Source organism: Montipora capricornis, chromosome 1 (assembly GCF_036669925.1).
Source record: "Montipora capricornis isolate CH-2021 chromosome 1, ASM3666992v2, whole genome shotgun sequence".
Taxonomy (NCBI): Eukaryota; Metazoa; Cnidaria; class Anthozoa; order Scleractinia; family Acroporidae; genus Montipora; species Montipora capricornis.
This window is the reverse complement of record NC_090883.1, coordinates 2,828,266-2,840,765: the sequence shown is the minus strand read 5'-3', so window position 1 is coordinate 2,840,765 and position 12,500 is coordinate 2,828,266. Positions and strand designations below refer to the sequence as shown.

Below are 12,500 nucleotides of genomic sequence, written 5' to 3'. Positions count from 1 at the left end.
TTTCAAGTACAAACCTTTGAATCAGCCCAAGTTGTGTTCATTTTCTGGGTTTCTTCATTGTCACCTAAAAGGAAATTCCAGTTTTAACAACTAGAATCAACTGAAAAGTTTTGCTTGACAAAACTCTTTCGTTCAGCAAAGAAAAGATGCAATAACACAACAATTTTGATTTTAGCTCAACTATTTCAACAATGGATCCACCTTTTGTTGTTGTCCCATTTAACCTGTTATATTAGTTTTTTCATGCTTTCCTTGAAACTGCCTATGTTGCTCTTAAAAGAGTGATAATCTTTCCCCCTTAGAATCATCACAACCTATAGTTCAAAATCTATAACTTTCATAATCACTGAGTGTTTTATATCATTATTTTGTGTTTCTCATAATTTTTAGATGTGCCACACTCATTTTGGCTCAAATAGTACTGTTTTTCTTATGTTTTCCAATGATAGCAAGGCATATAAAATAACATTAGAAGGGAGGGGTGAGTGGGGCATTGAAGATGTTATCATCATTTCAGATTTCAGAAAAGCTAAATTATAATGCAATACAATTGGCCACTTGAATTATTCCATATCAACGAATAACAAAACCTCCCACATAATATGTGGGAGCTTTTGTTATGATCTCGTTCTAGTTCTACAATAGCTTCGATCAGTTTGCATGCGCAAACCCTTGTTACTAGAGTCGTGAATTCTACGGTTGCATTTTATGTTGACACTCTGCACATCGTTATTAAATTTTGACAGAATACGCACTTAAGTATAATCTTTGGTCTTGGTAGGCTGAAAATGAAGCTCTAAGTACAATAAGAAACGCATAAATCAACTTTGCCTTGTTAAAAACAAGCAAACAAGACAAGCTTTTACTCTCTGTATTTGCTAAACCGATTCAACACGAAAATCATCGAAATCGTTGAATTTTCACTTGCCTTCAATATAAACAATAAATATCAATCCTTTCTTCCTTGATTCAACAATAGCTTCAGGAATACTTCCCTTAAACCACAGCATACTGTCTCAGTTTGTGAACTACAGGGTAAGTGGCAAATGAACGTGTCGTTTCAGAGAAATAAATACTTGGTAACCGGGCTATGAATGTTGCTCTTAGGGGAGGGGTAGGGTTTAACGTCAATTTGTAACAATCCTTGAGGCTTTTTCAGACGTACGTGTAATAGGTCTTTTTCTTTATTGAGAAGCTCAGTTTGTAACCCTTCTGAAAGCATAGAAGAAATTTTCAGCAAAATGACTTAATTCAAGTCTCTCGTGCCCACCCCCGTAGAATTATAACGTCAGCCATCATGGCGGCCACATTGGCCAGAAAATCGTGTCTTATGATTAACGGGTTTCAAGCCGTGGTTGCTAAATGTTGCTGTCCTTCTACCTCACTCAATGCTTTAAGAATGCAATTAAGGTATGCAGGTCACAGTAAATGGCAAAATATTCGATTTAAGAAGGCTCACATTGACTTCGCACGAAGCAAGGAGTTTGGAAAACTGTCCATGGAAATCATCTCAGCTGTCAGAGGTCAGACTGGACAAGATAAGCTTAATGTTAGGAAACGTATATCTTTATTCATCAATAGGCTAGTTTCGAATTGTGCAGCAACAAAAGAACAGAGTCGAGGTTCAGGGGAATAATTTGCATTTTCCTTTAATTTGTTCTGAACAATACAAAATGCTAATTATTCCCCTGAAACTCGACTCTGTTTTCTTGTTGCTGCACAATTCGAAACTAGCCTATTCAGCCGTGACAGTTTCCTTACTATGACATGTGGCGTTTTCCGTGAATGAAATTAAACCAATGATATGGCTGAAACAACCCAAACCTCCAGGGGAAAAATTCTGTGGGAGCAAGGGTAGCGCAGAGTCTTCCTACCCCCATCCCCTGCCCCTCACCCCTGGAATAGTCCTGCCAACTTTTGAAGACATCACTGTGCTTAGATTTCCAGCAACCGCTCATTGTATTCTCTAATATCAAATGAGAGACAGATATCTGTTCACAAGCTTTCTTTCTGTTATTCAAATACAGCTGTATGACAGTCCCCAGAATAATGGAACCTTTTGTTTTGGTAGCCACAAAAGGTCTACAGGTGTGACATCAATTATGGCAAATTAGTTAATATGACCATACACTCCATACATAAGCCTTGGTATCATTATCAGACTTAAAAAGAACTATTTGAAATTAAGCTAAACAATCTGATCTAGCCCTTATCACTGTGAAAACCTTGTTAGGTTGACAAGTCAAGAAGTCTAAAGTTTTAGATTTTATTCGTCCCGAGTTATTGTACTCCTCTTGTTACTCAATGTTTTAGTTGTTATGACAGTCCAAGAGATTTGTTTTTCTTTTCTTTTGTGGGCTCATAATTCTCTACATCTAGGACTACCATTCAGTTGTATTGCCCAGGATTTCCAGCTCTGATTCTGTCGTTATCCATTGCCGCAATGGATAACTAAGTACTTGTACATGTACTTGTACATGTTCAATAATAAGATCAGCATACCCTTCCTATGTACTTGAATGTACACTTTCAATAATCTACAGATTATTGACTAAAACACCCATGCTCACATGTGGCCTTGCACAGTGCAGTGATTCAATCTGATAGCCTTACACGTAGGTCCAATTCCCACTCTGGTCTCTATCGTTGTATAGGTATAATTTTAGAAAATTAATGGTAATAGTCATTTATGCAGTGCTAATGAACATCAGCACTACATTTGTGCATACCACTAACTTATTCTTAAGTGCAATTCAAGATGCAGTAGCTAGGAAGGCCAATATTGAAACAACCCATTGATACAGAACAGTGACATGAAAATATTTCTTTTTCTCTTTCATTAATAATTATTATTTAATAATAATTATTATTGAAAGAGGGGACCTGACCAACTATTTTTTGGTTTAATTTTGTTTTGTCTATTCACTTGAATGCCAGAGTCTGGGGCAGATATAAGATTCAATCCACGTTTGGAAAAACTCATTGAAAGAGCTCGATCAATAAGCATGCCAAAAGAGAAGATTGAAAGTGCAATCAAGTCTGGAGCTGGGGTAATTAAGCTCTTTAATTCTGGTACTAATATTTTATTGTCAATGTGCTTCTATACTTTCGTAGCCTCTCGATTATTTCTGTACTTAAAAAAGTAGCGAGACAAAATTCCCTGAACTCCGAGTGCAATAAAGAGTTTAAAAAGTGGAACATTCCGTTCAGTTCAACCAAACTTCATCAGCTACAATACAATGCAAATGTTAACGTAAAGATTGAAGGGTTATATCATGTTGATTTAGGTCTCAAGGGGACTAAAATCACATCAGAGATGTTAGCTATTTCAAGACCATTGTCTCTACTCAAAGATGGATTTCATAACTGAATCTCTTGATTAAGTCTCTTACAGTATGTGACACTTGAACTTGTTACTCTCTGTGGGCAGAACTATGTAACCATTTAAAATTCACCCATCTCACAACCCTTCCTGTTTATCAACACTGGAGGACATTAAGGAACCCAGTTACACTGTTGTGAAGAGTTACGGGGAGATCCTTGGTTTTAATGGTCTGTCTCAGAGAATTTTAAAGTGATGTGATATGTGCCGTATATACATTAAATAATTTCACTGCAGACGGAAATGTTTTGGCCTTCTGGGCATCATCAGTGCAGTTCTGATATCTAAGAATTAGAGGTTAAGCTTAAAAGCCACCCAGATGTCCCACACATGTGGTACATGTACAACGTACATTGTAAGCCATGCCAGTCTAGAGTGCTCAAATTAGCGAGCTAGTGAGCATGGGCATTTGCTAGCGGCAATGACTCATCGTAGTAGAGTGCTCAATTTGGACTTGAAAACCAAAGCCTTCTAATGCCAAAGAGCTATATATTTATTACCACAATGATTAAAATTTGTCTAAGGTACAAAAAATTGAGATTATTAATGCAATTGTTCAACAAAATCTGTGATTTACTTTTTGACTTACTACAGTAACTGTTTAGATTCTCTCTGTTTTAGACCAAGGATAACCCTTATGAAGCCAGCATGCTTGAGATCAAAGGTCCTGGTGGTTGCGGTTTGATAGTTCAGATACTCACAAGTAGCAAAGTCAAAACAAAGAATGAGATAAACACTATTCTTAGAAAAAATGGGTTAGTGAACTAGGTATTTCATATGAATAACCCCTCCCTTTGATCTTTTATCCCTGTCGCGTCCTTAACTCCGTCTTAGGGTGGCTCAGGATACGCTTCTTTAACTAAGTCTCACAATTCTATTGCTCTTAAATTACACATGGTAGAAAAATTACAATCACAAAAATCACATGCGCAATAAAAGGGAAACAAAAATAATACAATAATATTATTACTGACGTTGTTCAGCTCTTAAGCTTCATAGCATCCAATTTACAAGTTAGAGGACTGTAGAACTTAACTGAGTATTTTGCACTCAAGACTAGTCGTTTGTTTCGAATTAGTACAGGTCTAATATTATTTTAGCAGTTTAGTAGTTGATTTTTTTTTTAAAAAGGAACTGCATAACTTGTAAACAATCCTCCCTCTTTAACTGAATTACCACCAACGAATCATTGGGAGAGAGAGAACTGGTTTCTCCTGGGATGATGCCATGTACGTATAATTTATGTAGACAATAGGCCTTTTGCAACTAACGATCACATGGTACAAAATCCGCCATGCTGGAGGGCAAGCTCATTATTATTCCCCCACTGGGACATTAAAACAAAAAGACCTGAACTTGCCTTTGTTTTAATGTCCCATTGGGGGAATAATAATGAGCTTGCCCTCCAGCATGGCGGATTTTGTACCATGTGATCGTTAGTTGCAAAAGGCCTATTGGTTTGGCCAAGATGCTGTCAGTGTATATTTTAATTTAGTTCTTGCTTTGTTTTTGGTACATTGTAGAGGATTATTAAAAGATGGTGGATCAGTTACATTTCAGTATGATCACAAAGGTGAGAACAACCACAGGGATGCCAGCTTTCAATTTACTTGGCAATGAGTGAAATGGGCAAGTGAAAAATCAGTCCCGGGCAGGATTTGACCTATGACCTTCTATGCACTTATGTCTAGAAATGCGTAATTAGATGCAAACCCAATTTTGATATCTAATGGGAAGTGTACCTTTAAGTTTAAGCATTTTCTTTCTATTTCCAACAATAAGGTTAGGGTAAAAGTGATCGTTAATTTTAGGTCAGGGTAAATACAGCAGTTTATCCTTACTATGTCTTGAGAAGCAGCATTTGGGGACACTTTGTGACGTTTTTAATAATTATTAATATTATTGTTGTCAGTATTCCGAGACATGAGTGATACAATGTTGACATTGGGTAAAAAGGAAAGAAACAATTCATGACACTCAATATTAAAATCTTTGTGCATCTTATGATTATTTTCATTTCTGGACATATCTGTGACCTTTATAACATGACCCATTGGATGCTCTACTCATTGAGCTACATGTACGAGAACACGTGGGTAGCTAGGGTCGCTTATGTACTGTAGGTTCGTCATGGGTAATGTGCCCTTCTAGTCTCTGCGATCTCTGAAAATAAATTTTCAAAATTCAAAAATTTTGGAAGGAATTAATTTACAAAACTGCTCCGGGCCCTGGTTGTGGCCATGAATTGGACAGGTATAAAACACAGGTCTCTGTTTGAACTCATAAACATTCATTAAAGCTAACTTTAGGCCTAAAACTGAGACTTGTTTAGGTCTAGTTAGGCCTAAGGTTAGCTTTAATGAATGTTTAGGTTTGTTGCTGTATTGGTAAAATGGAGACCTGTGAAAAAGACCTGTGACCTGAGACCTGTGTTGTGTACCTGCCGCCAGGAATTAGAAGGTGATGAAATAACTCAAAGTCATTAATTTTTCTTATTGAAAGATGTCTGAACAGGTATAGCTGGAATGATTATTATGAATGTTCAGATACATGCTATATCATCCAAGAGTGAGTTCAATCTGATTAACAAGTTACAACGGGCCACAGGGGTTCATCAGAAAATCTGTCCAATTTTGAACCCCAGGGATTGACAGTTTGGCAATATTAATTAAGTGACAGTGATTTCTGTTTGTTACTAGTTTGCTCCTGTCTTTTTTTGCAATTATTGTTAGCAAGTCAACTCATGGAAGGAATCTTTGAAAACAAGTATTACATGAAAATGGTAGTCATTTATTTTTTTACATCTTAGGCCGGCAGGTACAAGACACAGGTCACAAGTCACAGGTCATATAATTGTTTTACCAATACAGAAAGAATCCTAAACATTCATTAAAGCTAACCTTAGGTCTAATTAGGCCTAAACAAAAGATTTTAGGCCTAATGTTAGCATTGGTACAAGGGAACGGTTAGGGTTGTTTCTGTATTGGTACAACAATGACTGGGGACTTGTGACCTGTGACCTGTGTTTTGTACCTACCCCATCTAAAGCACCAAATAACAGAGTATGTTAACAAGGTTTTTATCTTGGCTGTTGTCAAACTTAAATTTTAGGAGTAATAGCAACAGAAGATTTTCTTTTCACTGGAGACAAACATGACTTGTCAGACTACCCTGACAAGGACACACTTGATAAAGTAAGTCCAAGTTAAATTATTATTATTATTATTTTAAAAACTCAACTATAATTATTTTGTACCAAGAATATGGCATCTCATTAACCAATGTTCTTAAGTTTTCCAATAATTACTAGTCACATAATTATACTTGAATAAAGTCTGATTTTTAAAAATTTCAGGTCAACATAGTAATAATTTCCCAATCCCTTTTGCAAATGACCAGAGGCATGTTGGAAAACCAGTGCTAACAGCAGGGAATTAACACTGCTTGCTACAGGAAGTATTCTAAGGAAAGAATACTTTTGGTTTGGCACTAATTTGGTCAGGGGGGAGGGGGGTAATTAGCCAACAATAATAATAATGATTATTATATTTTTGAAGCCAGCACCAAAACTGGGCTAAAAGCCATTTTGTTTTGTTTTAAGCTTACAAATCTCTATGATGTATAATTATTTTGCTGTTGAAGAATTTGAAGTGATGTGGACTGTAAGAATTGTATTAATCAAACATGAAAATCCATTCCGATGTTCCAACCAGGAAATGAGAAGTCCTATTTTCCATTTTTTTGGGGGGTTTTCTAGTCGCAGGAACCAGGGCATTTCCACTTACCTTCCCAACTCCTGTTCTGTAATGTTGGTCAAACCAAACACTTACCAGGCCATGGTTAAGTGGTTAAGCATACAGAGCACAGAAAATTCCACATTGTCTTGGATAGGGGATACAGGGTCTCTGTAATGACAGCTATTATGTGAACTGTCCCAAGATTTTCAACTTCCATGGGAAAAAAGTATCAAGTCTAATTAGCAATGGAACTAAAAAGAGTTTTTTTACTGTTACAGTAACAGTTGCACAATTTCGATGATAATCTTTTCCCGTAGGCTGAAGAAATAGCAATAGAAATTGGGGCAGAAAATCTGTTTTTCTATGAATCAGAAAGTGGTGCAAGGAATATAAAGGTAATTAATTTTGTCAAAAAAGACAATATTCATTCATTCACATTTCCCTTGACCCTACCCTTTTTATGTTCTCTAAACTTTTTTCAAATATTATTATAAACTGGGAAGTACCCTTTGGAGTGGGTTGCAGCAAGTAACCAATAATTAACTAAAGGTCACCCACCAAGGTCTGGCCACTCTTGTTTTCTTCAAGTGTGTGTTGTCCTTCTTCATATCATCATCATCATCATCATCATCATTATTATTGTTATTATTATAAACGTAATGCTTTAGCTCAGGTGGATTTTGTACTGACATTACACCAAGGGAGCGAGCCATAGCCAATAGCCTAAAGTCCCTTGGGTTATTAATTATCTCCTTAAACTTTCCAACACCTTCCTTTAGCTACATGTAAGGATCCTTGCTGTTCCCAGTAAAGCTGTTTTCTGCAACAATCCCATCCCAATGATAATTCCCATTAATTTTGTTAAACCATGTATCTTTTGCTTACTACTCCAAGTGCACCAACAACTACCGGCACCACTTCCAGATGTTTGATGCCCCATAATTCTCCTCCTCATATTAAACTCTGTAGTCCCACAGTGCAGTAATATCCACAATAATTGCCTTGTTACTCTTCTTCTTAACAACAATGATGTCAGGTGTTCTGGCCTCAACAACATGGTCACACTGGATGGTCATATCCCACAATATTTTACATCTTTTGTTTTCCACTACCCCACCTGGTTATTATTATTATTATTATTAGTAGTAGTAGTAGTAGTATTATTATTATTATTATTATTATTATTATTATTATTATGGATCGTTTTCACGTGACGTCATCATTTTCTAAAATCCAAAACAAAAGAGCCACGAAAGTTTTAATCCTCATCAGGCATAAGAGGCGGTAAATTTGTAACCATTTGCAATTTTAAAGCTCAATAGCGTGCTTTGTTTGGAAACCAGAACATTTTTAATTTCGGAGTTATAGCGGTGCATGACACTAGGGCACGATTGAGTTTATTGAGAAATATATATTTATCTCATGGTTTTGAGCCTTTTTAGAATTGAAAGCATTAGGAAAAGTGCTTAGGTAAATAGCTGTTTGTTCAGTATAGATGATCACTTGCCTAGATAGCCAAAGTGAGTAACAGATGTTGACACTATTTTCCGGCCGCCATATTGGTGCACCACAGATGTACACCAACATGGCGTTTTCATACTGGGCTCTGTAAATTTCTGCAAAACATTTCGACGAATATCTGAAGTTAGGGCAAATGCACAGGCCTAAAACTTGGAGAAGTGTCTTCTTCATTTATCTTCTACAACATCACGAATTCTTGACTTTTTCCACTGGATGGTTTTTGATTAATTTTTTTATTGCGTGACAGTGAAAACGATCTATTATTATTATTATTATTATTATTATTATTGTTATTACTATTATTATTATTGTTGTTAATAATCTCAGATAGAATCTGGTTTTCATTGGTTCCGGGCAACAACCAGTTGTCTAAGGAAACCAAGAATATTGCACTTTCCTCTCCTGCCTACATTTCCAGCACTTTCCTAAGAATCCTCGCCGATCCCAACAGTACAGATCTCTGAATCAGTTCAATGGATGTGTCCACACCTGTGGTCCTCAGATTTTCTTTTAATCTCAGTGGTATTGCTTCCAATGCCCCTACCACTATGGGTATCACCTTTGTTCTTACTCCCCACATCTTTCGAACTTCCCTCGCAAGGTCTTGATATTTATCTACTTTCTCATCTTCTTTTGCTTTCACCCTTCCATCTTCCGGGATTGCCACATCTATGATTTGGCAGTTCTTCTCACTTTTGTCCAGTCTCCTAGCCTCAATCTCATGGTCTGTCCATACACTTAAGTCCCACAGCATCTTGTAATCCTCATTTTCAAGTACAGTGTCCGGGACATGGTCATACCACCTCTCACTTCGCTCAAACTCATATTTTTCGGACAGGTCTCAGTGAACTGCCCTAGCTACATTGTCATGCCTCTTTTTGTATTCCTTCTATCACAGTCTTTGCTGGTGTTCTTTTTGTGCATCAGCCAGGCAGAAACCATGTACCTGGGGCATCAGTCACTCAAGTCAATCGTTCTGTTCACTAAGCACCTTTCTGATGATTCACGCAGATCCCAGCATGCAGGTCTTTTGAATTTCTAACAATAATTTTTTTTTGAAAGTAGCTCTCTCTGATACTTTCTTGATGTTTTCTACTATCACCTTCTTAACTGTACCAAGTGCATTAAATAATAATTATTATTAAGTTCTTTTTAAACCACTTTTTGTCCACCTACTACCCTTTTTCCTCCCCCATGCTGCAATCCCTGTATCTGGGATAAGAGGTAAATGGGGAATTAAGTGTTGTTATAAACAAGTGTCACAGTAACATGTAAAATGTCATACCGGTGTTGCTGTTTTTGTTTTTCAGTTTATATGTCCAGTAGAAGACACCAAACAAGTGTATGATCAGTTAACAGAAAAGTTTCCCAAGGAAGTAATTTCATCAGAACTGGAATATATTCCTCACACTCTTGTTTCTCTTCCAAATGAACTCTTACAACAAACAGCAAAGCTCATAGAAACTCTTGAGGATCACATCGATGTTGTTAGGGTTTATGATAACATTGAACAGTATCAAAGTACGACATGCAAGCTATTTGGGTCTACATAACAATATCCTTGACAGTTAAAGGGGAAATATTACTAAATTTGTATACTTAAAGAAGAATCCTAAAAGACAATGGGATTCCTTTAATGAGAAGCATAGTTTTACTGCGCATATGATTGGCTTTTTCCTCAAAACGCACTTCTAGTGTTCACAGATCTTGGATTTTCACAGTAATGCCATGCCCTAAAATAAATGAGATGGTCATGTGCTGGTCTCAAAAAAATGTACCTAATGATTTTTTAATAAGGTGCACATGATGCTACCATGTGCAGATTAAAATGAGCGAGTGCAATGTAACTTACTTGCTCTTTTAGACATTGTTTCTACAGGTGTTTTTGATGCAACATTAAAAAAACTAACCACCAACACTTGTTTGAATCACAAAAGAAACAACTGTACTCATGCAGAGAAAGGGCACACAATACTTGTCATTTTTATGTGTTTACTAATAAATTATTGTCTCTCTAGAAATGTTGACATTTTATCCTAATCCAATAATAATGTTACTAAAAATAGTGTTACTAAAATACCAATCTCAGTTAAGACTGAGTGGACAAAATTTACTTTCTGAACAAACTAGCCTGACTCAAGTGAAGGCTGGTTTTCACACAGTAGCACGAGGCTGTCCACTATTGCACTGCCAGAGCAATGATCTTCAGAATCGAGTTATATGGAATTACATAAATTATTCCATTAACATGTATACAATTTAAACACTTGTTTTTGTGAAGTAGCCATAGTTTAAAAAATGGCAAGATGGCTTGAGGGGATATAGGCAATATTAAAATTTGCACAATCATTCGGCTAACTGCACTATAGCCTCCCATGCAGACGTTCTTAGGGCTTTGTCATGCATTCCTCCCCCACAAACGTCTACTGAAACGAAAAACCACTTTCGTTCACCGACTGTTTGCCCTCTTTTTAAATAAACCAATCAGCATTGACCAGAAATTGTGTTGTACATAGCCAATCACATGCCCCGAAAGAATGCCACACAAAACACAAGTTCATCCAAAACTGGAAAACGGCCTCTGATTGGTCCGTAATCCACAAACGAAAGTGGGTAACTGCCCAAACATCCATTTGAAATGTGACTTTTCTGGCTCTGCCCAATATCAAAAGAAAATACAGCACTGCATGTCCTGTTAGTGGCATAGAGTACCTCCTTGATTACATGTAGATTATTGAGATGCTTAGCTGGTACAAGGAGATTTTCTTTAAGGCTATCGCTATTAAGTGGACAGAACCACTTCAAGTGTTACCGGTACTTCTACATTGTTGTCATCATCATGATGATTAGATTATGACAAAACAGTTTTACTTTCAATGTTCTGTCAACTAAGTGGCTTGCTTTTGTGGTACTAATGATACACAGAAAGTAGTACAAGTACTCAAAAATTTTAAGCATGTTTTTGAACTGGCTGCCTAAAAATCTATCTGAGATCTAAAATACTTTTGCAGTTTGTTGGCTTTCACAGATACATCTACAGTTCGTTTTGCCTGCTTTGTGCACTTCTGCCTGATATCTCTTACTTTCTGTCGAGAAGCACTTCCAATGGTGCCTTGCCAACCAAGAGCTCTATAATCAGCCATGATATTTCGGATCACTTTAGAATGATGACGTCTTTCAGGAGGGATATTCTGCTTGAAGATGTGGCGTAAACTCCGATGGCCGGCCTTAGCACCCGATGGTAAGCAAAGTTCAAGTGTTTTTTCACTGACTGCAAGGGCATCATCTCTCACTTCAACTTCCTCACTCTGATTTTCTTCATCTGAATTGTAATCAGGGTAACTACTGGTGAAATCATAAAAGTCAGCATATTCCAGAATTGCATCTCCATCGTATTTGATTTTTGTATGACCTTTGTCGACCATGTGACACTGAGCTGCTTCAATAGAGTAAAAGTTCTTCCCTTTGTCATTACAGTAAAGACACATGTTACCCAGTCCAACCTTTTCACTCAAATACTCCATCAGCCCTTTTAGATCTACAACAAATTCAAGGTCTGGGATAAAGAAGCTATGGTAGTGTGTCATGTGCTTCAGATTTTCCTCTAAGCTATCACTGTGATGTACACAGAACAGACAGTCTTCCACTTCAAGTGTGCCTTCTTCAACGTCTTCATCGTCCTCAGTATCATCAATGTCATCATCATCGCCATCGTCATTATGATGGTTGGGCGATGACAAAGCACTTTTACGTTTGACGTTCTGTTGCTGAAATGGCTTGCCTTTTTCCTTGGTCGTCGAAACGATCACACTCTCTTCTTTCTTGATTTTGTTAGCTTCCATTTCTTTGTGCCTCTTTGA

General features: G+C 37.0%; 3 protein-coding genes across 6 annotated transcripts in view; 1 reads left to right on the top strand and 2 right to left on the bottom strand.

Moving 5' to 3' along the window:
* Positions 1-1,064, bottom strand: part of LOC138036999 (UBX domain-containing protein 4-like) — a 24,835-nt gene extending 23,771 nt beyond the window's left edge. Inside the window, exons 1-2 of the mRNA XM_068883039.1 lie at positions 929-1,064; positions 15-64 (exon numbers count right to left, since the gene is read on the bottom strand). Coding sequence (XP_068739140.1) covers positions 15-64; positions 929-1,010 — 132 coding nt within the window. The 5' untranslated portion in view covers positions 1,011-1,064. The remainder of the gene's footprint in view (positions 1-14; positions 65-928) is intronic.
* An 89-nt stretch (positions 1,065-1,153) lies between these two features.
* LOC138037646 (probable transcriptional regulatory protein Aasi_0624) lies at positions 1,154-10,661 on the top strand. Of its 4 annotated transcripts, none has more exons than XM_068883573.1 (8): positions 1,154-1,549; positions 2,028-2,088; positions 2,938-3,050; positions 4,004-4,137; positions 4,906-4,955; positions 6,494-6,576; positions 7,437-7,514; positions 9,951-10,661. In XM_068883573.1, exons 1-8 carry the CDS (start codon positions 1,298-1,300, stop codon positions 10,191-10,193), a joined length of 1,014 nt encoding a protein of 337 aa, XP_068739674.1. In that variant the 5' UTR covers positions 1,154-1,297; the 3' UTR covers positions 10,194-10,661. The 4 variants fall into 4 exon arrangements, with proteins under 4 accessions (XP_068739674.1, XP_068739735.1, XP_068739827.1 ...); XM_068883726.1 differs by having other exon boundaries at positions 1,212-1,410; XM_068883683.1 differs by having other exon boundaries at positions 1,263-1,523.
* Positions 10,619-12,500, bottom strand: part of LOC138037578 (cytoplasmic 60S subunit biogenesis factor ZNF622-like) — a 2,149-nt gene continuing 267 nt past the window's right edge. Inside the window, exon 1 of the mRNA XM_068883506.1 lies at positions 10,619-12,500. This exon is cut by the window's right edge and continues 267 nt beyond it. Coding sequence (XP_068739607.1) covers positions 11,616-12,500 — 885 coding nt within the window. The 3' untranslated portion in view covers positions 10,619-11,615.